At 40.5% G+C, this 27,520-nt stretch overlaps 2 protein-coding genes across 4 annotated transcripts; one reads left to right on the top strand and one right to left on the bottom strand.

Annotated features, from left to right (window-relative positions):
• The first annotated feature begins 188 nt into the window (after positions 1-188).
• Positions 189-8,254, top strand: LOC103280656 (homeobox protein ARX). The gene is made up of 5 exons (XM_062963841.1): positions 189-2,417; positions 3,909-4,131; positions 5,942-5,987; positions 6,350-6,582; positions 7,805-8,254. The coding sequence occupies exons 1-5, from the start codon at positions 2,399-2,401 to the stop codon at positions 8,103-8,105; spliced, it is 822 nt and encodes a 273-aa protein (XP_062819911.1). The 5' UTR covers positions 189-2,398; the 3' UTR covers positions 8,106-8,254.
• LOC100553337 (phosphoglycerate kinase) lies at positions 8,156-23,886 on the bottom strand. Of its 3 annotated transcripts, none has more exons than XM_062963839.1 (12): positions 23,730-23,886; positions 18,218-18,268; positions 17,589-17,744; positions 17,314-17,458; positions 15,059-15,162; positions 14,558-14,677; positions 13,432-13,546; positions 13,004-13,183; positions 12,740-12,917; positions 11,531-11,629; positions 9,898-9,959; positions 8,156-8,398 (listed from the first exon to the last, which is right to left on the bottom strand). In XM_062963839.1, the coding sequence occupies exons 1-11, from the start codon at positions 23,792-23,794 to the stop codon at positions 9,919-9,921; spliced, it is 1,254 nt and encodes a 417-aa protein (XP_062819909.1). In that variant the 5' UTR covers positions 23,795-23,886; the 3' UTR covers positions 8,156-8,398; positions 9,898-9,918. The 3 variants fall into 3 exon arrangements, with proteins under 3 accessions (XP_062819909.1, XP_008118583.1, XP_003227256.1); XM_008120376.2 differs by lacking the exon at positions 8,156-8,398 and adding an exon at positions 9,511-9,813; XM_003227208.3 differs by lacking the exon at positions 8,156-8,398 and having other exon boundaries at positions 9,511-9,959.
• Positions 23,887-27,520: the final 3,634 nt, after the last annotated feature.

Genomic DNA, 27,520 nt, shown 5'->3' with positions numbered 1-27,520 from the left:
TAGAACAGTTTCAGCACTTTGGACAGCAACCCAACTCTGCAATGCAGCGCAGAGTCCTGTCTTCAGGGAGCCTTGCGCCCCAGAGTTTCTTGAGATGAAAACTGCTCTCAAGTGTCCCGTTAACATCCCCGACATTCATCCTAGTTATAGTTCTGAACTATATTGACTATACATTTCCGAACATATACACTATACATCTCTGAACTATATTGTGACCCAAAAGTCAACCTGTTGTGAAGTTTTCTTGGCGGGATCTGTTCCGAAGGGGATTTGCCTTTGTCTTCCTTGGAAACTGAACATGATGATGATGATGATAATAATAATAATAATTTATTTGTATTCTGCCCTATCTCCCATTCCATTCCTAAACTCAAACCACTGAATTCTCGTGGCTTCCCAGATACTTTCTGGGATCATTTGATCTGGTCATGTAAGTGTGATTTATTGTTATAATTGTATTGTTTTACTTTTTTAATAATGTGTATTATGTTGTTATGTAATGTTTGTGTTTGCTTTTATGACTGTAAACCGCCCTGAGTCCCATCCGGGAGATAGGGCGGTATATAAATAAAGTTTTATTATTATTATTTATTTATTTATTTCCAATATTTTTATCCCGCCCTTCTCACCCGAAGGGACTCAGGGCGGCGTACAAAATTGGCAACAATTCGATGCCAATATTCATCATGGCTTTAATCTTTCTTTATAAATTATATAAAAATGGGGAACATGTATGGTTACAGAACTTTTCTCTCTCTTCTAAATGCACTCTCGAGTTGCTCTGGCACAAAGCAGCTTCTTTGTTTTTCACTTTCAAGGAAAACCATTGCTACAAAAAACTGGCACATTATTCTGTTGAAAAAGACAATTATTATTATTATCATTTCCAGAAAGTAAAATCCTTTTTGGAGGTCATTTCTAGTTTTATGTGCCGTTGTCTTATCAATTCTAAGACTTCCCAGCTCCAAAGTCAAGGACAACAGAAGGCGTGGAGCAAGTTACTCAGTGATGGCCGCATAATTTTATAACAAGTCCCAGCAACACTTGACTTCCTGGGCTTTACTTGAAATGCATTTGGCCACTTTTCGAGCTTCTTTAATTGCAAAGAGCCCGAGATCTGCCTCTTCCTCTGTTATTATTGTCCTTTTGGCCATTATTGCACATCGTCCTTCTTTGCAACGTGCTCTCGTTTCTCCTTTGTTTTCCGGCTTGCAATCAGTCTGGAGATGGGCCACTCTCTGGATCGGCTCCAGTGAAACCCGAAAACCGGCATTATTTGGTTTAATGGCGTGTGAAAGTCAAAAGCCTCTTGCTGTGAGGGGACGCTTTCCAAATGCAATATATTCCTTTCCATTCACGGATCATCCCTTGAATGTATTTCTTACAAGCCAAACTTGTAATTCAAGCTGTCTGGCAAGACTTCTGCTTTGCTTCACAATCGTGCGGTCTCCATTCCAAAGACGTTTGCGTGTTTACCTCAATCCGTATTGGCTCTTTTCCAATATTTTTGTTCTTGTTTCCCAAAAATCACGGCTGCTGAGTACAGGTTAAGCCTATCCGAGTCCGACTCTGGCTGTTGGTGCTCATCTCCATTTCTAAGCCGAAGAGCTGGCGTTGTCCTTAGACACCTCCAAGGTCATGTGGTCATTTGCATGGTTGCATGGAGCACTGTTACCTTCCCGCCGGAGCGGTACCTATTGATCTACTCACATTGGCATGTTTTCGAACTGCTAGGTTGGCTGAAGCTGGGCCCCCCGGTGGTGCAGTGTGTCAAAGCGCTGAGCTGCTGAACTTGCGCACTGAAAGGTCGCAGGTTCGAATCCGGAGAACGGAGTGAGCACCCACTGTTAGCCCCAGCTTCTGCCACCCTTGTCAAACTACACCCCGCATAATTCCATAGCATTGAGCCAAGGCAATTAAGGTGGATTTGAAGGGGTAATATTTATATTGTGTTTCTACCATTTCAATGATGGACTTGAGAGTGTTTTTGCTGTGCAAAATGTATGCCTTGTTTAGTGGCCTTGCAGCCGTGGCCATCTCCAGGGCTGCTGTCATGGTGTCTCTTTTCCTGGGAGAGCCAAGGCTGGGCAAACACCAGGCTTGTTCCATCCCATGGCTGTGCCTTCTCATTTGGATGCCCGGAGAGTAGCCGTGCCGTACTTTGTTCCCTGTCGAGAGGCACCGCCTTCCCTCCTTCTGCCCGCCCTCCAAAGCAAGAGCAAGGCCCCCCTGCTGCCATAAAACCCTGCCTTGGGTGGAAGGAAGGAAGGAAGGAAAGAAGAAAGGAAGGAAGGAAGGAAGGAAGGAAGGAAGGAAGGAAGGAAGGAAGGAAGGAAGGAAGGAAGGAAGGAAGGAAGGAAAGAAGAAAGGAAGGAAGGAAGGAAGGAAGGAGAGCTTCATGGACAGCCTCTGCCTCGGTAAGCACTTCTCTTCTCCTCTCAAGGCTCCCCAAGGATTTTGCGAACCAGGAAAGATGATGAAGGAAAGAAAGATGATAACTTAAGGCAAGGGATGCGCAGGCCCCATAAATCAGACTCCGTGGCTCTTCACCCATCATTTTCCCCTTATGGCATTGGCTTTCTTTTAATAGCATGGTTTTTCCAAGAATCATTTCAATCCCATCACTTCTGCTTGATTCTGCTTCCAAATTGATGCTGGGTTTGGGAGAATTTGTCATTGTTTCCAGAAGTTGCTGGAAACAATGTCCAAGGCGCTAGGGTTGTGTATAACGGTGCACTATGGATTGTGTTCCCTGTTCCTTTGTGCTGAGTGTGACAAAACTTAAAATGCATCACACTATGTCACCGGAATAAGTGTCATTATTATTTCCTAATTGGTTCTGTCATTAAAAACATGGGAAGGGGAAAAAAGTTTATGAAAGTATAATAAACTTTCATCATCTGTCATGGATACTTTAGTTAAATACAGTAGAGTCTCACTTATCCAACATTCGCTTATCCAACGCATTTTTGTAGTCAATGTTTTCAATACATCGTGATATTTTGGTGCTAAATTTGTAAATACAGTAATTACTATATAGCATTACTGCGCATTGAACTACTTTTTCTGTCAAATTTGTTGTATAACCTGATGTTTTGGTGCTTAATTTGTATAATCATAACCTAATTTGATGTTTAATAGGCTTTTCCTTAATCTCTCCTTATTATCCAACATATTCACTTATCCAACGTTCTGCCGGCCTGTTTATGTTGGATAGGTGAGACTCTACTGTATTCCATTTAAGGCTGATTTATAGCATAAGAATTCAGAGTATAGGAATCTCTGCCTTGTCTCTCCAATTGCCAGTGCAGTTTTATCTCTTGTAAAGCAAGGAAATACAGACAATTGAAACAGAATTTCCAGTTTTCAACAGTGATTGCTTGTGATGGATGTACAGTAGAGTCTCACTTATCCAACACTCACTTATCCAACGTTCTGGATTATCCAACGCATTTTTGTAGTCAATGTTTTCAATATATCATGATATTTTGATGCTAAATTCGTAAATACAGTAATTACTACATAGGATTAATGTATAATGAACTACTTTTTCTGTCAAATTTGTTGTATAACATTATGTTTTGGTGCTTAATTTGTATAATCATAACCTATTTTGATGTTTAATAGGTTTTTTTCTTAATCTCTCCTTATTAAACAACATATTCACTTATCCAACATTCTACCGGCCCGTTTATGTTGGATAAGTGAGACTCTACTGTATTCCACTTTGAGTTTGGCTCTAAATTTCAAAGTAGCTGTCCAAGGTGCTGAACCCGACTTCCCCAAGATTTCTGCTCTCGCCAAAGTTTGCCCATGGCTGCCATAGAGGTTTGGGAGTTGTAGTTTGGGGAGGTCCCAAGCGGCATTGCTTCTCCGACCGGCCAGGGCTTTTCTCTTCTCCCTTCAAGGCGGGATGCGCTCCCTATGGCTCCCCAAAGCGCCCTTGTGCGTGAAGGAGCCCAAAGCAGAGAAAGGGGGAGAGGAGGAAGCCCGGGGCGAGAGCGCCGCCCGCAAAGGCCCGGCCAAGAGGAAGAGGCCCCAGCGCCGCTCCCGCACCGCCTTCAGCGACTCCCAGCTGCAGGACTTGGAGAGCGCCTTCCGCACCACCCACTATCCGGACGTCTTCGCCAGGTGAGCTCCCCGTCTTTGATCTGGGTTATATGATCCATATTATCTGCTTTGAATAGGATTATATGAATCTACACCACCATATATTCTACATGATCTGCTTTGAATGGGATTACAGTAGAGTCTCACTTATCCAACATAAACGGGCCAGCAGAACGTTGGATAAATGAATATGTTGGATAATAAGAGGGATTAAGGAAAAGCCTATTAAACATCAAATTAGGTTATGATTTTACAAATGAAGCACCAAAACATCATGTTTAACAACAAATTTGATAGCAACAGTAGTTCAATATGCAGTAATGCTGAGTAGCAATTACTGTATTTACGAATTTAGCACCAAAATATCACGATGTATTGGAAACATTGACTACAAAAATGCGTTGGATAATCCAGAACATTGGATAAGCGAGTGTTGGATAAGTGAGACTCTACTGTATATGGGTCTGTATCACTCTTGTTCTATTACCATATTGTGTTCCATCTTTTGGATATTGTGTAATGTATTTATGCTGTTGTTTTTGTAAACTATGCTGATCGGGCTTTGCTCCATGTGAGCCACACTGAGTCCCTGCAGGGAGATGGTGGCAGGATATAAATAAAGTATTATTATTATTATTATTATTATTGTATGACACAGCAAACAAGATAGATATGCTGGATTTCGTATCACAAAATCACAAGTCGAACACTTCCCCAGTGTCTAGGACTGTGTGATGTATTATTATTATTATTATTATTATTATTATTATTGTATGACACAGCAAACAAGATAGATATGCTGGATTTCGTATCACAAAATCACAAGTCGAACACTTCCCAAGTGTCTAGGACTGTGTGATGTATTATTATTATTATTATTATTATTATTATTATTATTATTATTATTATTATTATTATTTTATTATGACACAGCAAACAAGATAGATATGCTGGATTTCGTATCACACAATCACAAGTCGAACACTTCCCAAGTGTCTAGGACTCTGTGATGTATTATTATTATTATTATTATTTTATTATGACACAGCAAACAAGATAGATATGCTGGATTTCGTATCACACAATCACAAGTCGAACACTTCCCAAGTGTCTAGGACTCTGTGATGTATTATTATTATTATTATTATTTTATTATGACACAGCAAACAAGATAGATATGCTGGATTTCGTATCACACAATCACAAGTCGAACACTTCCCAAGTGTCTAGGACTCTGTGATGTATATATGAGTTTACACCATCATATAATCCACATTATCTGCTCCGAACTGGATTATATGAGTTTACACCGCCATATAATCCACCTTATCTTGGTTATGTTTTTTTTCCTCATGGCTAATTTGTCTATTTCTGCTGTTTTAAAAAACTTTCCCAACCCATTCTTCTTGTGTTCAGGAGGCCTACCTTTTCTCAAAGTTGTGCATATAATGCCTGTGCTGTCATTTTGTCATTTTGTGATTTTCTGTTTATTTGACATCCCCAGTAGCAATAATGCAGACTGCAATTCTACCTTGGATCGGAAAATTATTGCAATGTGTTTTGGCACCGTGTCCTAGAATTCTGTCTTTTTTACAGTAAATGCAGTCCCTTCTTCCCCTTTATGTTTCCAACACGTGTTGCTTCTCCTCGTATCCGTTTTAGCAAATGTAGCAGCTAGCAATATGTCCAATTTTAGATCAGAGGCTCTTTAGCGGCAGAGATGTGTCCTTTTGCAGCCAGAAAAGTCCCATGTGCATAGAATAAATAATCATAATCAACAACACCTTCAAAATTTCCAGCATTGGAAACCTATTTGGATGTCTGATTTCAGGGAGGAACTGGCCATGCGTCTGGACCTCACAGAAGCCCGAGTTCAGGTAAGAAATTGCTCCTATTTCGGATTATCTTTTGTATCTTTGGTCATCTTTGTAGAGGATATATAAATGGGTTTAGTCAATTGAAGGGCTTTCGTACAAGCCAGCAAGGGCTGTTGGGTGCCTTTAAGGTGCTTCCAATTATGGCGAGTCGACCCGAAGGCAAATCTAGAAGTTACAGTATGGAACAAAATTTGGAAAATACTGTTCTTGGTTTGAAAGTGTTGCTCCTGTTTAATTGTGCAGTCCTTACCTTGAGTGTGATAGAGAATCGAACTCTGTGGAATCAGGAGAGAAGAGGCTGTGTTTTCCGCAGGCGGTGGTTGTTGTGACTACTGAACCTCCTCTCTCTCTGTTTCGGGAAGGTTTGGTTCCAGAACCGGCGGGCCAAGTGGCGGAAGCAGGAGAAGGCGGGGCTGGTGGGGGGCCTCTACCTGGACGAGGTCTCCCCCAGCCCGGCCTGGAGGGCCCTGCCCGTCTCCCCAGCGGCACCTGCCTTCGGACCCCCAGCCGTGGCCCTGCCGTTCGGCCTCGGCAGCTTCGCCTGGATGATGTCCTTCTTCCGCGGCCCCCTCCTCGGACCCCCTCCGCTGGGAAGGTGAGCAGGGGGGGGGGGGCCCGAGGGTGAAGTGGCCCTCTGTGAGTCACTGGTTTGGATGTGGCTAGCCACTTTGAGTCCCCATTGGGAGAGATAAAGTGGGGTAGTAATAATAATAATAAAAATAATAATAATAATAATCTCAGCCGGCATTTGGAAGCAATAGACTGACAAAATTACGATCTGCCAACTGCAAAAGGCCACCCTACTGGGATCTGCACGCATCATCCAAAAATACATCACACAGTCCTAGACACTTGGGAAGTGTTCGACTTGTGATTTTGTGATAAGAAATCCAGCATGTCTATCTTGTTTGCTGTGTCATAAATAATAATAATAATAATAATAATAATAATAATAATAATAAATACATCACACAGTCCTAAACACTTGGGAAGTGTTCGACTTGTGATTTTGTGATATGAAATCCAGCATGTCTATCTTGTTTGCTGTGTCATAAATAATAATAATAATAATAATAATAATAATAATAATAATAATACATCACACAGTCCTAGACACTTGGGAAGTGTTCGACTTGTGATTTTGTGATATGAAATCCAGCATATCTATCTTGTTTGCTGTGTCATACTTATAATAATAATAATAATAATAATAATAATAATAATAATAATAATAATAATAATAATAAGTGAAGGACTGGCCGTTCCTGGGTGAAGTGGCCCTCGAAAGTGACTGGTTTGGCTGATGCCAGGTGAAGGACTGTCAGTTTCTAAGTGAAGTGTCTTTCTGTGACTCACTGGTTTGCCTGCTGCTGAACAGACTGGCCATTGCTGGGTGAAGTGGCTGTTAGTCACTGGGTTTTGGTTGTTGCTGGGTGAAGTGGCCCTCTAAGTTGTTGGTTTGCCTGTTACTAGGTGAAGAACTGGCTGTTGCCGCTAGGTGAAGTGGCCCTGTGAGTCACTGGTTTTAGCTGTTGCTAGGTGAAGTGAATGGCTGGCCATTGCTGGGTGAAGTGGCCCTGTGAGTCACTGGGTTTTGGTTGTTGCTGGGTGAAGTGGCCCTGAGAGTCGCGGTTTTGGCCGTTGCTGGGTAAAGTGGCCTCCTCAGTCGCTTAAGCAGCTGAGGGGGAAAATGAAAAGGTCCGAGGTTGTGAGGAATTGCAGGAGTCGGGAGTCCGAAACACCTGGCGGGAGGGCCGGAGTTTGCCCAGGCCCGTGCTGGTTGCCCCCAAAGTCATTCCCGTCCCTTGCGCACGCAGGTTCCTTGGCCCCTTGAGCCCCTTTGTGGCCACGGCCTCCGTCCTGGTGAAGGCGCCTGGACCTGCGGCGGACCCTCTTCCCACAGCCCTTGCGGATCCTTTCGCAGCTGAAACCAAACCCTCTGCTCTCCCTGCGCGGCAGCATCGTCCAGCCAGAGCCCGTTCTCCGGCCGCCCAGCCAGTCCCTCCGCCCGACCGGGCCCCGCTCTCCGTCCTTTCCTGCTGTGCAAAGGAACCATGTTCGCCCTCTTTGTTTGGGGACTGGGATCCGGCACAAGCCAAACGACACAATGTGCAGTGAAGAGATGCCACCCAAACACCCTCCGCGGAGATGAACCAAAGCCCGAAGCGTTGCCGTAACTTGCATATTTCGCCCCTTTCTGTATCCGGAGCCATTTGTTTGCCATTGAATTGCTTATATATATAAAAAATAAAGTTGAGCAAGAACTGTGTGTGAATCCTGGGGGAATCCTTTGACACTAAATAAAGAACAACACTCTGAAAACAGGGGAATTCCAGGCATGAAACAATCACGGCCAGCTCACGCCTCCCAACACAGGATTCCCCCAGGCAGGAAGCAGCCAGCCTCTGAAGCTGCAAGGCAATTGAATACTAATCAATACTAATTTAAATTAATATTAAATCAATATTAAATATTAATTTAATTAAATATTAAATCAATTAATACTAATACTAATATAAACCATGTCTCCTGTGTCAATATAACAATATATAATATTCATATGATGCTATACTAATAATATATTGTATATACATATGATATTGATAATATTATAATGTAATACAATATAATAATAAACTATTATAATTATATATTTATATTACATGTAATATTACTAACAATATTGCAATATAGTGGTATAGTACAATATAGTAATATATAATGCTTATTATTGTGCTGTGCTAATAATATGATATATTGTATATACATATAATACTGATAATATTATAATGTAATACAATAATAATAATACACTATTATAATTGTATATTTATATTACATGTAATATTACTAATAACATTGCAATATAGTGGTATAGTACAATACAGTAATATATAATGCATATATTGTGCTGTGCTAATAATGATATATTGTATATACATATAATACTGATAATAATATTATAATGTAATACAATATAATAATAATAATACACTATTATAATTATATATTTATATTACATGTAATATTACTAATAACATTGCAATATAGTGGTATAGTACAATACAGTAATATATAATGCTTATTATTGTGCTATGCTAATGATATGATAATAACTTGTAAGCTGCCCTGAGTCTCCTTCGGGATGAGAAGGGCGGGATATAAATGTCGTATTAGCAACATTTATATAATAAATAACAAATAATCAAGGTGATTAATTGCATCAGTCACACTCGCCCACCCTGGACATTATCCCACAGATACATATATAAACCCAATCTGTCCAGTTTCCAACAGAGCTCGCAACCTCTGAGGATGCCTGCCATAAATGTGGGCAAAACGTCAGGAGAGAATGCTGTTAGAACATGGCCAGACAGCCCGGAAAACTCACAGCAACCCAAAAATCATAGTGCTACCTAGTGTAATATGGAAGGGGACCCCCGAGTGTCATCTAGTCCATCCCCTTTCAGCCACATAGAGAGACATTCCTCATGGAAGAAGAAGAGAAGCACAGCTCAAGTGGTTCGAATTTTAAACATTTATTTTGAAGCTAACGTTGGCGTCGGCACCATGAAACCTGCCGCTTCCCCCCTCGGGGTGCTGTGTGCGAACCGTGTGATCGACAAAGAGCAGCGACTAACAACACCGAATGCAGCGGAGCCGGTTTGGGAGGAACCGGTGGCAGAGAATATCAATATATACACTCTGGAATCACAGGGAAGATTGGACACGACGGTAGTTCTGGGGGGTGAACCGTGAGCAAATCAGAGCCATCTTTGCCGTTCCCTCGGCCTCCAGGTTTGCATTTTGTGACAACCGGCAGCTCCTAAAGGGAGGAAAGCGCTGCAGCGGCTGCTTGAAGGTGAACGGGAAGAGAGAGAGAGCGAGGGAGGAAGGGAGGAAGGTCTACCTGCAGCCGCGTCTTGCTCGGTTAGACGTTGCTCAGGGCGTCCACTCCAGGCAGGACTTTACCTGCAGGAAGGTGAGAAGGCACGTGGGTTAAGCAGATCACTGGGCTATTCATGAAAGGTTTTCTATCATTGTCATAGTAATAATAATAATAATAATAATAATAATAATAATAATAATAATAATAATAATAATAACCGACGAAACCATTGATCCTCAGCTGCTGTAAGAAAATCTCACAGACTGACTATAAACAGAGACACAACTCTGTGGCCCAAATGATTCATTGGAACTTATGCCTCAAGTACCACCTCCCAGCAGCAAAGAACTGGTGGGATCACAAACCTGCAAAAGTCTTGGAAAATGAGCACGCAAAGATACTGTGGGACTTCCGAATCCAGACTGACAAAGTTCTGGAACACAACACACCAGACATCACAGTTGTGGAAAAGAAAAAGGTTTGGACCATTGATGTTGCCATCCCAGGTGACAGTTGCATTGACGAAAAACAACAGGAAAAACTCAGCCGCTATCAGGACCTCAAGATTGAACTGCAAAGACTCTGGCAGAAACCAGTGCAAGTGGTCCCGGTGGTGATGGGCACACTGGGTGCCGTGCCAAAAGATCTCAGCCGGCATTTAGAAACAATAGACATTGACAAAATTACGATCTGCCAACTGCAAAAGGCCACCCGACTGGGACCTGCACGCATCATCTGAAAATACATCACACAGTCCTAGACACTTGGGAAGTGTTCGATTTGTGATTTTGTGATACGAAATCTAGCATATCTATCTTGTTTGCTGTATCATAATAAAATAATAATAATAATAATAATAATAATAATAATAATAATAATAATAATAATAATAACTTTATTTTTATATCCCGCCACCATCTCCCCTAGGGGACTTGGGGCGGCTCACATGGGGCGAAGCCCAACAACACTGTTAAAATAAAATTACATAAAAATGCAATTCACAGTATAAAAAGAGAACAAAACAGCAGTATTATAACAGTAAAGACATCAACCAGCAACCAGACACAGGTCCTGCTATTTTCATAGGTGGGTGGACTAAATGCAGCAGCACAGGATAGAGTAATGACTTTTTTTTTCGTGTCAGGAGCAACCGGAGTTGCTTCTGGAGTGAGAGAATTGGCCGTCTGCAAGGACATTGCCCAGGGGACATTGCCTGGATGTTTTTGATGTTTTTACCATCTTTGTGGGAGGCTTCTCTCATGTCCCCGCATGGAGCTGGAGCTGATAGAGGGAGCTCATCCGCACTCTCCCCGGGTGGGATTCGAACCTGGCAGCCTTCAGGTCAGCAACCCAACCTGCAAGTCACAAGGCTTTTATCCCCTAGGCCACCGGAGGCTCCTAGAGTAATGACTAAAGTGCCTAAACATATGGCAGCATATCAGAACCATAATAAAGTGCAGGATAGATTGTTAATCCCATTTGGGGCTGGTTATTCTTTTCGAAAGGAGGCCAAGGAAGGTGCTAACCTAATCTCCCTGGGGAGGGAGCTCCAGAGTCAGGGGGCCACAGCCAAGAAGGCCCTCTTCTCATCATCCTTACAACTGGACTCCATGCAAAGGCCACGGGAGAGAAGGGGAGAGGGGCGGCTAGTTACCTTCCAGGAGCTCCAGGCTGGCCCCTCCGCCGGTGCTGACGTGGCTGACTTTGTCCTCCGTGTCCCACTTGGCGCAGCAGGTCGCCGTGTCCCCGCCACCTGCTCAGCAAAGGACAGGACAAAATGCATTTTAGAGGATTTGGGATGAGGAACTGAAATACGTTAATACTGTCAGGCACTGCAGAACCTCACCAGCAATGCAGCCCACTCACAAGTTCGTTCCTTGGAACTGAGATTTATTGTGTAGGTTTCCACACTGCAGCAGTAATAATAATAATAATAATAATAATAATAATAATAATAATAATAATAATAATAATATATTTATACCCCGCCACCATCTCCCCAACGGGGACTCGGGGCGGCTTACATGGGGCCATGCCCAGAACAATACAATATAAACAGCATATAAAAGAACAACACATCACAACACAGTGAACAATACAATAAATAATAATATCCATTACAATACAAATCAAGGAAACAATGAAAACAAGGGCGGACCACATGAACATTAAGTTAAAACTCGGGGTGAGAAAGACATAAGAATAAAAACCATAGCGAACAGGCTCATAAGGAAGTGGTGTAGTCTAGAGGATAGATAGTAGAGGGAGCAACGGAAAAGAAATATAACATAGTTACTCTCCGAAGGCACAACGGAAGAGCCATGTTTTCAAGTCTTTTTTGAAGGCTACCAATGTGGGAAGGAAAAGGCCAAGGTGGCCAAAGAGAATTGGTGGGCCCTTTCGACACTGCTAAAGTGCCAATCCCTGAACCTAAGATGGAGCAGGATGATTCATTGATTTAAGAAATTTATATCCCGCCTTTCCCCACTCCAGAAACCTAGGTAATAAATTCCCAAGGTATTGACTTGTGAGTGGATTGCACTGTTGGTGAAGTTCGGAAGTGGCCAATGTAACATCGCGAGTGAAGTTTGCAAGAGAAAATTCCTGTTTTCTATCGACTGCCACCACCCCCACGCGCATGTCAATGTAGCTCAGACTAGCCCTTCTTCCAAAATCCCTTATCAAAGTTTTCCCACGAGAAATAGTTCAAGTGATCCAGATGCCAGTTCTGCTTCCCACCAGCATCTGTTTCCCCCAAACAGCAGAAACTGGATCCCGACACTGGCCTCTGTGCCTCCTCCAACTGCAAGACTCCAGAGCCCTCCCTTCTAGCGCCGTGCAAGGCCACCCCGTCCGTCCCTACCGATGATGGTGATGCAGCCTTTGCCCGTGACCTCCACCACTTTGTCCATCACGGCCTTGGTGCCGTGCGCAAACTTCTCCCACTCGAAGACGCCCACCGGGCCGTTCCACACAATCTGCTTGGCTCGGCCCACGGCCGCCACGAAGTTCTTGACGCTCTCAGGGCCGCAATCCAATCCCTAAAAAAGAGGAAAGAAAGAGGAGTTATTGGGGTTTGGCTGCTTCCCCAGAGAAAGGGGCCCTCGGAGCCTCTCTCGGGACCCACCATCCATCCGGCCGGGATCCCGGAGGCCACGGTGGCCTGCCCGCTCTGCGCCTTCTCATCAAACTTGTCGGCCGTGATGAAGTCCACGGGGAGGTTGATCCGCACCCCGTTCTTCTCCGCCTTCGCCATCAGGTCCTTGACTATTTTGGACCCTTCCTCGTCAAACAAAGAATTGCCGATCTGGAGGAAGAAAAAAAAAGGCAGGACGTACATTGCTATGCTCTACTAAAGGTATCAGCAGCCTAGCCACGATCTAATGCGTATCAAGCATATATGAACCAACGGGATAAACTCCAAACATATTATTACCAGAAGGAAAAGGGTCTCCACTGGAGCTTTATTCCCAATCCTTGTTTCCACAACAAACCACATTGCCTGCAGTGCCCTTCACACCAAATAAGGACGAGTGCCACAAGTCGTGAACATACCTCCATTTTGTTGATCACTTTCAGGAAGGTGAAGGCCATTCCGCCGCCGATGATCATCTCATTGACTTTGTCCAGCATGTTATTGATCAGCTGAATCTTATCTTGAACCTTTGCCCTGACGAAAAGGAAACAGAACCACAATAACCCTCGGAACTATTTACAAAGAGAGCCACGAAGAAATAGAAAGTGACATTTACTTCAAGTCAAGGACTTCCTAGAGAAACAACAAACACCATTAATTATAGAATCAATATGAGAAGTCAGTAAGATAATGATACTTATAAAAATAAAAGACAGAAGGCGGGAACTATATAAGATGGATATGAAACATGCCTGAAAGGAATGAATTGGAAGGCAAATACTTTTTTAAAAATATATTTTTTTTCTCCCCCACCTTCTCCTTTTTTTTCTCATTCTATCATTAAAAAAGAAAAAAGTGACATTTACTTCCACTTGATTATCTGCTTACAAAGACATTTGGCAGTTTCAGATATAAGGAATAAAGTTACAAAACCAAGCCAGACTGTTGTCACTTTCTCTTATAAACCCTTATAAGCAAGAAGAAAATACTATATTGCAGTATCATGCATTGAAGTGAATGGATAGTGCACGATTTCCCTTAAACCGGAATAATATGCGTCTGCTCAAGTCTTGCGATTTCATGGGAAGGCCCTGGTCTTCTCAGGTACATTCCAAGGCTCGGTTTGGCCTTTGCCCAATGGAACCACAAAGTGTAGATTTGACCAATCATAGAATATATTGCATAAAGCTAACTGTAAACAATAGAATTGTATTTAAGTCAGAAATAGGCCCAGTTTTGTCTGCAGAACTGAAGAGTCGTAATGACTCCATGTCAACGGCTGCAGTAATGTTTCCCCGCCCCAGCTGTGTAATGACCGGCAGTTTCAATTTACACTAAAGGAAGTGCTGAGCAGGGATTATTATTTCTTTACAGCCTGAACTCAGATGGAAAGGTCAGACACACACTATTTTGACAGATATAGCAAACATACCGACGATCCTTGGGAGAAAAAAAAAGTATTTGCACACCCCGAGGACACTTTTGCAGCCAACCACTGAGTTATCCATATACATCTGAAGAGGAAAACGGGACTTTGTCTCTTACCCGCCAAGGATGGCCAGGAAGGGGCGCTCGGGGTGCTCCAAAGCCTTGGCAAAATAGTCCAGCTCTTTCTTCATCAGGAAGCCGGCAGCCTTTTGAGGCAGATTGACCCCAACCATGGAGCTGTTTCATTGGGGGAAGATAAACACATTCCCAGTCATTCACTGTGCCGAACAACAACAACAACTGAACCTGTTCTTTTGGCTCCATAAGGATTTATCACTCTACTCTTCAAATCCAAAGCTATACAAAGGTTGAGCTGCAACTGTTAACACTAGAGACACTGCTTCCGGACAGAAGTCACAAAGACTTCTCAAAGTTCCTGTTTCTCTGATTTAACATATTATTGTTATGCTATTGTTGTTGTTATAGATTCCCAAGACAATCCTGATTTGGACAAGGCCTAGGTCAGAATCGGCATCTCTAAAACCAAAGGACATTAAGCTTCCCACAAGGGAAAAGAGTTAAACCAACATGGATGATATGAAAACAAAGGCTACGCACCTGTGGGCCCTATGTGCTGTCCCAAAAGCATCGTTGACATAAACATCGCCCAGTTTAGAAAGGGAGGCTCTGAAGGCCTCCACCTTGGCAGGATCAGCCTTAATCTGCAGACAGAAAGAGAGATTTAAAAAAAAATTATTGCATTTACATTATTTAGGGGCACTATGAGCAATTGGATAATTCTCTTTGGCAATGCTATATAATATATTGTATATACATATAATATTGATATTATAATGTAAAAAAATATAATAATACACTTATAATTGTATATTATATATTACATGTATTATTACTAATAGTATTGCAATATAGTGGTATAGTACAATAGAGGAGTATATAATGCTTATATTCTATGCTAATAATATAATTTATTGTATGTAGATATAACTTGTAAACTGCCCTGAGTCCCTTTCGGGGTGAGAAGGGCGGGATATAAATGTCGCTAATAATAATAATAATAATAATAATAATAATAATAATAATGCTAAAGACCCCTCAGTGGCTGGATTCACTTCACCCAGAAGTAAGTCCCAACAGCTAGACTGGCTTCATCCAGAAGGTATTTGCCTTCTCTATTACCACTGGCTTATATACTAATACTCTCAATGGCTTCTAAGTCTCCAGAGTTGACCAGCTTTAGGCAATTAGTTTAAGTGCCTCGACAACAACAACTAACGATAACCGGAAGGAGGGGAAGCATCTGTAAATATGCTAACTATTTGGTGCACATCACAAAAATGATATAAACCCATCAATGTCTATGGTATTTAAGAAGTAATATCTGCGCAAAGTAAACAACATTAGCACATATGCTTATAATGGGAGAGGAAACAAGCTGAGAGGTTAATGTGAGCAAGTATGCAAAGCCTAGCACAAGTCACTCCGCCAGTGTGATAATAATAATAATAAACACAAACAAAACTTTATTTCTATACCGCTCTATCTCCCATGGGGACTCCGTGTGGTTTACACATGGTAAACATTCAACATACAGCATACAACAGTCCAATGATAAAACAACAGCTTAAGTAGAATAAAAATTTAAACAACGTGTTCTTGAGGTATAAAAACAGTTTCAGATTTCTCCATTGGGTGATTTAAATAATAATAATAGTAACAACAACAACAACAGCTTTATTCTTATATCCCGCACCATCTCCCCAAGGGGACTTGTGGCGGCTTACATGGGGACCAGGCCCAATAATATACAATAAAATAACAATACAAAATGCAATATAATCACAACAAATCAATACATCAAAACTATAAAAACACAACATTGCATAAAAACGTAGGGGAGAGGAATAAAATTATAGTTGTGCAAAATATTAGGAATACTAATAACATGGGGCAGTGATAAAGTGCAGAAGGCTAGGATATAGGTGTGTGTGGGGGGCGGGAATGCAAGCCCTCGGCCTCCAGGCGTTTGCTTGCACATGTTTGTGGAGTGCCACGCGGTGTTGTGTATCACGCTGCAAAAGGGCACAGTTACTGTATGTCAGGCTCCCACCCTCTGGGTGCTCCAAAAAGGAGCCAAGTCGGAGGCGTAATGGGGTCAGAGCAGCTAAGAAAAGAAACCGACTGGGACCAAGCACCAGAGATGACCTTCAAGGAAATGTCAGAGGTGGCCTCAACATCCTCAAGGCACCCGATGCCGTCTGATCTTGGGAGCTAAGCAGGGCCAACCCTTGTTTAGTGCTTAGATGGGAAACAATCAAGGAATCCCGGGTTATATTCCAGAGAAAGGGACTGGTGAAGAAACCTCAGGGGGAAATTCATAGGGGTCATAGAATAATAATAATAATAATAATAATAATAATAATAATAATAATAATAATACTGCTCATTCTAAAATAGCTCCATTGTTGATGTGTTGCCATTATTACATTGCACTTTATTGTCCATTTTAGCTGTGAAACTACCTCTCCCCATTTCGGAATATTCTGCATTTTGGCCTAGATCTATGAATTAGTCTCCTGTATTTAACATTTTATGCTGCATGTTGATCTTAATGACTGTTTTATTGATGCTGATGTTTTTATTGTTGGGATAATTGTGTTATTGTTTTTTTGTTATTATATTGTTGTATCGGGCAAGGCCCCATGTAAGCCGCCCTGAGTCCCTTCGGGGAGATGGGGCGGGGTATAAAAATAAAGTTATTATTATTATTATTGATGAAACCTAGGATCACATTGGCTTTTTGAGCTGCTGCACCACAACTCAAGGGCTGACCGGAAGGCCTGGACACACACCTTGTTCCCTGAGGCATCCTTCCCCTTGCCTTCCTCTTCTACGTGGAACCGGAGGTTTTCCAGGAGGATGACGGAGCCGGCGGCAGGGTTGGCACAAGCAGCCTCCACCTCTGCACCCACGCAGTCTTTCAGGAACAAGACATCCCTGAGGGGGCAGCCCAAGAAACACAATGTGAGCCCGGGCATTTTAATAAGGAAATGTCTATTAAGAAAACCCAAGAAATCCAACACGAGGCCATATAAGAAAACTCAAGAAATCCAACGCGAGGCCATACCTGCCGAGCAGGGTTTTGAGTTCTGCAGCCACCGGTTGCAGAGAATACTTGTCGGGCATCGGGACCCCATCCGGCCGCCCCAAGTGGCTCATGAGGACCACGGACTTGGCTCCATGGTCCAAGCAGTGCTTGATGGTCGGGACAGCTGCCTTGATTCTAAAATCAAAGCAGAGGGTGAAATGCAAAGCCTTGCTCAGGTGTCAAAGTTAGAAAAGCAGTTCAAGCTAATTCAGGATCGTTTCCATAACCCATATGTTGATGCCACAAACATTATTGGGTCTGTTTGTCTTTCTAGCAACCCACAACATCACTTCTGTCCAAGGCCTACCAAAATTTTCAAATGATGGTGGCCACAGAGTTGCAACCTTCTGAGTGCATTCGATTCTCATCTAGCGCTTCACCTTCTTCAGATCAATTGGAAGCTGCGCACATATTTACTGTAGCGTCAAAGTAGCGGCAGGAAGCATCAGAGCCAACTGATCCATACTGTCTTATGAGTCTTGTCTATACATATCATTCCTGAAACCTCATGTATGTAAACAGCAATCTTCCACAGAGCTATAAGCTAATACAAAAAAATCACTGCGTCTCACTAAGCTCCTGCTTAAAAGCCCAGAAAGGCCTCGTACCTTTGGTTGTTGGTTATTTTGTTGTCCTTCATTGGGACATTGAAATCAACCCTAAGAAACAAAAGGAAATACTATTAATGCATATGCAAAGAATGCCCCGTCTCTCCACCACCCTGTCAGAGACCAATGAAACCCGACAGCAGGAAGCAGTACAGCCCATCATTTCGCTCCCACATTTATACCTGGGCAGGTAAAGGCATGCAGACTTCATTACAATGTGAAAAGCAAAGAAAGCAACATGACTCGTTAAGAATAATAATTATATTTCGAACTTGACCATACCATTATGGGGATTCAAAAAGAAAAGGGAGAGAATAGGTAAGAAAAAGTTCTAAAAGAAAGATCAGAGCCTAGGAAGCAGGCCAAGATGAGTTTCTAACTCAATGTTGACAAAGCACAGGGTCTATTTGCACTCTCTCTGTTGTGAACTCTTGTCCCCTTCTCCCCAAAGTGCATTGCAAAAAGGGAAAGAAGCACATAAGGATTTCAGGGGCACCTGTAAAATAACACCAAGGTTTTGCCTTGGAAAAGGCAATGGGCTTGTATATGGGAGATCCAGGACCAAAGCACTCTCCAGACTTGGAACTAAGAATGGAGAACGTGTTGCTCCTCAGGATCTTGTTGGCAGCAGTCTTAACCAGACCAAGCGGATGGTGAGGGATGATGAGAGCTATGGTCCCACATCTGGAAGATCACATTATTTTCCTTTCTGTCTTTAAACTCATTGGATTGCTCTTCGCAAGTCACTGTCCAGGTTAACAAATGGGCTAGTGGGGTATTTACTTATTGATCTGACTGGCCATAAACCACACTTCTGGGAGAGCAATTTAGATATTTTATATCCATCATCAATTCCATTCAAATTCTGGACAGTTCTGACAAAGTGTTGTCGAAGGCTTTCACGGCTGGAATCACTGGGTTGCTGTGAGTTTTCTGGGCTGTATGGCTATGTTCCAGAAGCATTCTCTCCTGATGTTTCACCCACATCTTTGGCAGGCATCCTCAGGTTGTATGGCAGGTTGTGCCCATCTCCTTAACTACAGGAAAGGAGATTCCACCTGAACATTAGGAAGAACTTCCTCACTGTGAGGGCTGTTCAGCAGTGGAACTCTCTGCCCCGGACTGTGCTGGAGGCTCCTTCTTTGGAGGCTTTTAAGCAGAGGCTGGATGGCCATCTGTCGGGGGTGCTTTGAATGAGATTTTTCTGCTTCTTGCAAGGGGTTGGACTGGATAGCCTGTGAGATCTCTTTCAACTCTACGATTCTATCTCTGTGCTGGTCATGGACCATAATAAAGTCTTGAATATGGAAGGTTGTATACCTCACAACCTCTGAGGATGCCTGCCATAGGTGTGGGCGAAACGTCAGGAGAGAATGCTTCCGCAACATGGGCAGTCAGCCCGGAAACACACAACAAACAACACAGTTCTGACAAAGCTTTAGGACTTCCTTCCTTCTCCCAATGGGTCCAAACGTAAGAATGGCCACTCTGCATTAAGCAGCTTGGATTTAAGCATTGGCTTAGACAGCAAGCTCCTCTCCTTTGTGGACATTTGCCTGACTCTGCTGGTTCTGCACAAAGCATGACTTACTCAAGCTCACTCTCCTTCCTGCATGGCAATAATGGAGAGGAATTACTCAGCAGAAAGGCTTGCATGCCGAAACATGGCAGATGGGGAGACTGGGAGGAAGAGGAGGAGCAGCGGCTCCAGAAGCCAGTGCTTCAAAACCAGCTTTCTGTCCCCAAAGGACAGGCTTTGAAGGGCAGAGGAAGTGGCGTTGTGTAACAGCGGGTGGAGAATGTTAACCTTCAGGCTTCAGGTTTTGTTTCGGTTACAACAGGAAACCGGTGGTAGCTCAAAGACATGGCTTTGAAATGCACAGGTTTTGGAATGACACTCCCCAGACTTCAAAGATGCCACAAATCTTCTCTAGACTGCGTCAAACGCAACTCACTGTAGCACCTGACACCATCTCAGGCCCCTTCGACACTGCCATATCAAACCCAGATTATCTGTTTTGAACTGGATTATATGGGCGTAGACTCAGATAATCCAGTTCAAAGCAGACAATGTAGATTATATTGCAGTGTAGAAGGGGCTATTGCTACAGCAGGATGTCCCTTCTGCAGAAACAAAGTTTTTGCAGTTTAATCAACTTTTCCCCATTTTTTAAAAATGATAGAACCAACTAGGAAATGACATTTACAACCCAGGAACAAAAAAATCATAGTGTTACATAGTGTAAAATATGCCAGATTTTGATATTCCAAAATTATTCAATTTCTGAGGGGTATATAACTTGCCACGCGGCTTCAACTGAAAATCAAAGGAAAGGAAAATGATCTTGCTGAGCACCAGCAAGCTTGGAAAAAAACACTTTTAAAATTTTAAAATGTCTGAAGATTAAAGACAATAGGCAAGTAACCCTTTTGTGATTTTAATAGGTATTTCTTCTGGAGTTTTCCCTGATGTATTGAGTTCCGATCAGGCCAGGAGTAAGCAGCTTTCCCTTTTCAGTTGTAGAATTTTTTTGGCCTGCAAATCCTCACTCCTTTCTCCGCTCACCCTCCTCCTTCTCTGCCAGGGCAGAAATAGCTTGGCATTTACCATCTTCCCTGTCACTCCAAGGCTGACCTGAAAGGGAAGCTGCCTTTATATTCAACCCATTCCCCTGCACTGGAAGGCCTAATAGAAGGCACAAAACTATGCCTGTTTGAGCAAATCCTCCCCTTCTTCACAACAAACATCCTTGTTAAAAGAGTCACAACTTAGAGGTCACTTTCAGACTAATTCAGAGACTCTAACCCTGAAAATTCTGGCACAGATTGGAGATCTCCAGGCTTGAAATCGAATGCGCTTAGCTAGGAAACAATTCATTTCTAATAAAAAGAGCTGTTGGGTATTGACTTCCCTCTCCCTGATGCATTTGGAATGTCTTTGGGGCACTAAAGCAAAGTGGTTTCAAATGAGTTGCAACTCCAACTTGTTTTTAGTTCACATACTGCTGCGAAGGCAGGAGCGTTAACCCACTTCCAGCAATGAATGGCTTATACGTGCCCTGAGTCACGGAAGCATTTCTGCCCGCATTAATTCACTCCTCATCTGTGTGATTCCTTCGTTCTTAAGAGTTCAAACTCATCTCTTTGGGTCCATCTACCCCAATGTTACATCAGCGTCAAATATCTTGAGCCTGTAGCAGGGGAATCTTAGCTATGGCTGCATAAAAATAAATCCAGGTCCTCCTTCTTTGTTTGGCCTCTGCTACCTTTTAGACCAAAAATAAAATAAAGTATTTGGAAAGTTGACAGAGAACAAACTCCCAAAAGCCCCTTCATGACCATGGAGAGTGTCTTAATTGTACTCAAAAGGTTTTAACGGTTTTATGTGATTTTTTAGCTAACTGGTTTTAATAATCATCAGTTTAATTCTAACAAATATGGATTGTAGGTTTTGGACTACATTGCTTCAAGATTGTGGAACGGTTTGGGCCTCATTTAAGAGAAGAAAGTAGGGGATAATAATAATAATGTTCAGAGCAGGTATCTTCAAGAGAGGAAAGCAGGATATTATTATTATTTTTAATATAATGTTCAAGATTGGTAGAAGTCCCCTTCAAGAGAAGAAAGTAGGGAATATTATTATTATTATTATTATTATTAATAATAATGATCAATGTCAGAGCAGGTCTCTTCAAGAGAGGAAAGCAGGGTATTATTATTATTAATAATAATATGTTCAATATTGGCGGAGGTCCCCTTCAAGAGAGGAAAGTAAGGGATAATAATAATAATAATAATAATGATGTTCAATGTCAGAGCAAGTCTCTTCAAGAGAGGAAAGCAGGGTATTATTATTATTAATAATAATATAATGTTCAATATTGGCGATGTCCCCTTCAAGAGAGAAAAGTAAGGGATAATAGTAATAATAATAATAAAAATGATCAATGTCAGAGCAGGTCTCTTCAAGAGAGGAAAGCAGGATATTATTATTATTATTATTAATATAATGTTCAAGATTGGCGGAGGTCCCCTTCGAGAGAGGAAAGTAGGGGATAATAATAATAATAATAATAATAATGTTCAATGTCAGAGCAGGTCTCTTCAAGAGAGGAAAGCAGGTTATTATTATTATTATTATTATATTAATAATATAATGTTCAAGATTGGCGGAGGTGCCCTTCAAGAGAGGAAAGTAGGGGATAATAATAATAATGCTCAATGTCAGAGCAGGTCTCTTCAAGAGAGGAAAGCAGGATATTATTATTATTAATAATAATAATATAATGTTCAAGATTGGTGGAGGTCCCCTTCAAGAGAGGAAAGTAGGGGATAATAATAATAATAATAATAATGTTCAATGTCAGAGCAGGTCTCTTCAAGAGAGGAAAGCAGGATATTATTATTATTAATAATAATAATAATATAATGTTCAAGATTGGAGGAGTTCTTCAAGAGAATCAAGTAGGGGATAAATATTATTATATTATATTATTATATTACTATTATTGATAACAATGATCAATATTGGAGCGGGTCTTCTTTAAGAGAAGCAAGTAGGGGATAAGGTATTAATAATATTATAAAATAATAATAATAATGTTCAATACTGGATGGGATCTCCTTCAAGAGAGGAAAATAGGGGATAAGATGATAATGATGATGATAATAATAATGATGTTTAATATTAGATGAGGTCTCCTTCAGGAGAGGAAAGTAGGGGATAAGCATTAATATTATTATATATTATAATATAATGCAATAATAATAATAATAATAATAATAATAATGTTCAATGCTGGATGGAATCTCCTTCAAGAGAGGAAAATAGGGGATAAGATGATAATAATAATAATGATGTTCAATACTGGATGAGGTCTCCTTCAGGAGAGGAAAGTAGGGGATAAGCATTAATATTATTATATATTATAAAGTAATACAATAACAATAATAATAATAATAATGTTCAATACTGGATGGGATCTCCTTCAAGAGAGGAAAATAGGGGATAAGATGATAATAATGATAATAATAATGATGTTCAATACTGGATGAGATCTCCTTCAGGAGAGGAAAGTAGGGGATAAGCATCAATATTATTATATATTATAATGTAATACAATAATAATAATAATGTTCAATACTGGATGGGATCTCCTTCAAGAGAGGAAAATAGGGGATAAGATGATAATGATGATGATAATAATAATGATGTTTAATATTAGATGAGGTCTCCTTCAGGAGAGGAAAGTAGGGGATAAGCATTAATATTATTATATATTATAATATAATGCAATAATAATAATAATAATAATAATAATAATGTGACTTTTCCTTTAGCAAGTAAGGGATAAGAGAAAATAATAATAATAATAAACAATGTCCAATACTGGATTCCCGAGCCCGCCCCCCCATTTCAAAATAGACACGTGTCTAATCCCTGACACGCGTCCTCCCCTTCCCACGTGACACGCGTGTAAAGAACCGTTTCCAGAGCCCCGGGGGCACGCACCGCATGACGACGCGCTTCCCCTTCACGTCCACCTTGTCCAGCGTGAGCTTGTTGGAGAGAGACATCTTGGGAGGCCGGCAACGAAGCTCCTCCGAGAAAGCAACCGGCAGCGGCGACGGTAAAGGCAGAAATAACGTCCCCTCAGACTTAGCCCCGCCTCCTCGTTGCTCATTGGCCGCCCGGCTTCCACGCCGCCGCGTGATTGGCTCCCGAGAGGCAGTTTTCTTACGTCACGGGGTGGGCGTGACCTTGGAAAGGAGCCGCCGTCACGTCGCGCACGCAGGCCCTGTCTTCCGCTCATTCCAGTCTTTCGGACTCCAACTCCCAGAATTCTCCACCATTGTTCCCGGCAGCCGAGGCTTCTGGGAGTGGCAGTCCAATTAAGAAATCCATGCTTAGGGAAGGCCTTGCATGGGACAATGAGCTTGGTCTTCTTTTGCATCTAAGTCCTTGCAAAAGTGCACATCCCAGGGTACTAAAGCGGTACTAAACTGCGTTAATTCCACAGTGTGGATGCACCCACAGGCTACATAATAATATAGAATAAGGAAAAGATACGGATCTCTACCTACTAGAGCTTGCATTTACAGGTAATAATTTAATTTGATTTGAATTTAAGTAAATTTAATCAAAATTTCAAATTCAATTTAAAAACCATCTAAAGACCAGAATATTAAATTTATTATTTGGTATTATTTATTATTAAGTACAAGCACAAAATTATATATATATATATATATATATATATATATATATATATATGGATGTATATGAATATTAGGAGTCCCCTGTGGCGCAGCAGATTAAACCGCGAAACTGCTGAACTTGCTGACCGAAGGGTGGGCGGTTCGAATCCATGGAATGGGGTGAGCTCCTTCTGTCAGCCCCAGCTTCTGCCAACCTAGCAGTTTGAAAACATTCAGATGTGAGTAGATCAATAGGTACCGCTCCGGCGGGAAGTTTATGCCGCTCCATGCAGTCATGCCTGTGGCTACATGACCTTGGAGGTGTAGATATCCATTTATAGTTTAAAAAAATAATATATAATATATATTTATATTATATAATAATATAATTTTTTTTCCCGCGTCAGGAGCGACTTGAGAAACCGCAAGCTGATACTGGTGTGAGAGAATTGGCTGTCTGCAAGGACGTTGCCCAGGGGACGTTGCCTGGATGTTTTGATGTTTTTGCCATCCTTGTGGGAGGCTTCTCTCATGTCCGCACATGGAGCTGGAGCTGACAGAGGGAGCTCATCTGTGCTCTCCCCAGGCTGGATTCGAACCGGTAACCTTCAGGACAGCAATCCAGCCTTCAAGTCAGCAGTCCTGCTGGCACAAGGGTTTAATCCACTGCGCCATGGGGACTCCAATAATATAATATAATATAATATAATATAATATAATATAATATAATATAATATAATATAATATAATATAATGTATTTTAATGATATAATATATATGTTTGGGATTCTCAAACAAGGATATGTGTGTGTGCTATACTTATATATACGATATAATATACCCATATATACTTGAGTATAAGCCGACCCAAATATAAGCCAAGGTACCTAATTTTAATAATAATAATAATAATAATAATAATAATAATAATAATAATAATAATAATAAGTTTATTTGTATCCCGCCACCATCTCCCCCGGAGGGGACTCGGGGCAGATCACAGAAATATCAAATACAAAACAATAACAATATACAATACATCAATAAACAAACATGCACCAATTGTAATATTTGCACATTAACCAAAAATATTAAAAACACACTTATTAAAAACATAGAATTTAAAGGCTGTAAGAGTAGATTAGCAAAGTGCACATTTTGTGTAATTTTACCACAAAAAAACCTGGGAAAACATTGACTCCAGTATAAGCTGAGAGCGGTAAATTTCAGAAATAAAAATAGATACCAATAAAATTACATTGAGGCATCAGTAAGTTAAATGTTTTTGAATATTTACATAAATCTCAAATTTAAGATAAGACTGTCCAACTCTGATTAAATCATTATTCTCATCTTCTTCAATGTAAATCCATGCAATAATAATAATAATAAATACAGGAAAAGAATACATGTAGTAATAGAGTAAAATAATATAACAATAAGATCAGAGTGAAATAATACACATAATAATAATAATAATAATAATAATAATAATAATAATAGAGTAAAATAAATGTAATAGTAGCAACAATAATAGAGAAAAATAATAAATGTAATAATACCAGTAATAATAGAGAAAAATAATAAATGTAATAATACCAGTAATAATAGAGAAAAATAATAAATGTAATAATACCAGTAATAATAGAGAAAAATAATAAATGTAATAATACCAGTAATAATAGAGAAAAATAATAAATGTAATAATACCAATAATAATAGAGAAAAATAATAAATGTAATAATACCAGTAATAATAGAGAAAAATAATAAATGTAATAATACCAATAATAATAGAGAAAAATAATAAATGTAATAATACCAGTAATAATAGAGAAAAATAATAAATGTAATAATACCAGTAATAATAGAGAAAAATAATAAATGTAATAATACCAGTAATAATAGAGAAAAATAATAAATGTAATAATACCAATAATAATAGAGAAAAATAATAAATGTAATAATACCAGTAATAATAGAGAAAAATAATAAATGTAATAATACCAGTAATAATAGAGAAAAATAATAAATGTAATAATACCAGTAATAATAGAGAAAAATAATACATGTAATAATACCAATAATAATAGAGAAAAATAATAAATGTAATAATACCAGTAATAATAGAGAAAAATAATAAATGTAATAATACCAGTAATAATAGAGAAAAATAATAAATGTAATAATACCAATAATAATAGAGAAAAATAATAAATGTAATAATACCAATAATAATAGAGAAAAATAATAAATGTACCATATATTCTCGAGTATAAGCTGACCCAAATATAAGCCAACCAGGACCCTGACCCGAGTATAAGCCATGGGGGACTTTTTCAATCTTAAAAAATGGGCTGAAAAAGTAGGCTTATACTCAAGTAAATACGGCATATATGTATAGCACACACACTCATATCCTTGTTTGAGAATCCCAAAAAATTCAGGCCCATCAAAGGAGAACAATGTGTATTTTCTTAGAGACGGGTGGAAAAGTACTCGAAAACCTTGATGAGTGACTTTGAATGAACCTTGGCATCAGGAGGATTCTTCCTAAATGTCAATCTCATCCAGTCCGGAGCCAACCTGTCATTCAACAAGGAAGATTTTGTGATTGCGTGTCACTCATAACACACCTGGGAAATGTACAGACTCGGCTCCATGTGGCTTTTTGTTGAACTTCAGTGAGTTCACCTTGAATAATAATAATACAGTAGAGTCTCACTTATCCAACGTTCTGGATTATCCAACGCATTTTTGTAGTCAATGTTTTCAATACATCGTGATATTTTGGTAGGCTGTTAGGAATTGTGGGAATTGCAGTCCAAAACACCTGGAGGACCGAAGTTTGCCCAGGCCTGAAGCAGACTCATATTGTGCAAATAATGGATTTTATTATTGCCAAAGAGATATCATTTTCACCAAAAGACACAGGAGGGCAGCAAAGACCAAGGAAAAGAGAGGATGCAAAACATTAATTCCATCCTTGGGAAGCATCCGCACTGCAAACGAAATGCAGTTTGAAACCAGTGTAAGTGCTCAATGCTAGGAAATGAGACTCTGATCATTGAGGTTTTATTGGTATAATTGTTTTATTGTTTTATCA

The sequence above is a fragment of the Anolis carolinensis genome, unplaced genomic scaffold (assembly GCF_035594765.1).
Source record: "Anolis carolinensis isolate JA03-04 unplaced genomic scaffold, rAnoCar3.1.pri scaffold_12, whole genome shotgun sequence".
NCBI lineage: Eukaryota > Metazoa > Chordata > Lepidosauria > Squamata > Dactyloidae > Anolis > Anolis carolinensis.
The sequence above is the reverse complement of the archived record's forward strand: the minus strand, read 5'-3'. Positions and strand labels throughout refer to the sequence as shown.

What these genes read in the sequence shown, in the direction of transcription:
- LOC103280656 (XM_062963841.1), top strand. An exon ending in TCACAGAAGCCCGAGTTCAG is followed by an intron (nt 5,988 to 6,349) that starts GTAAGAAATTGC and finishes TGTTTCGGGAAG; the next exon opens with GTTTGGTTCCAGAACCGGCG. An exon ending in GGACCCCCTCCGCTGGGAAG is followed by an intron (nt 6,583 to 7,804) that starts GTGAGCAGGGGG and finishes TTGCGCACGCAG; the next exon opens with GTTCCTTGGCCCCTTGAGCC.
- LOC100553337 (XM_062963839.1), bottom strand. Translation starts at nt 23,794, where the DNA reads ATGTCTCTCTCCAACAAGCTCACGCTGGACAAGGTGGACGTGAAGGGG. An exon ending in ACAGCACATAGGGCCCACAG is followed by an intron (nt 14,678 to 15,058) that starts GTGCGTAGCCTT and finishes CCAATGAAACAG; the next exon opens with CTCCATGGTTGGGGTCAATC. An exon ending in TTCCTGGCCATCCTTGGCGG is followed by an intron (nt 13,547 to 14,557) that starts GTAAGAGACAAA and finishes CCTTTTCGTCAG; the next exon opens with GGCAAAGGTTCAAGATAAGA.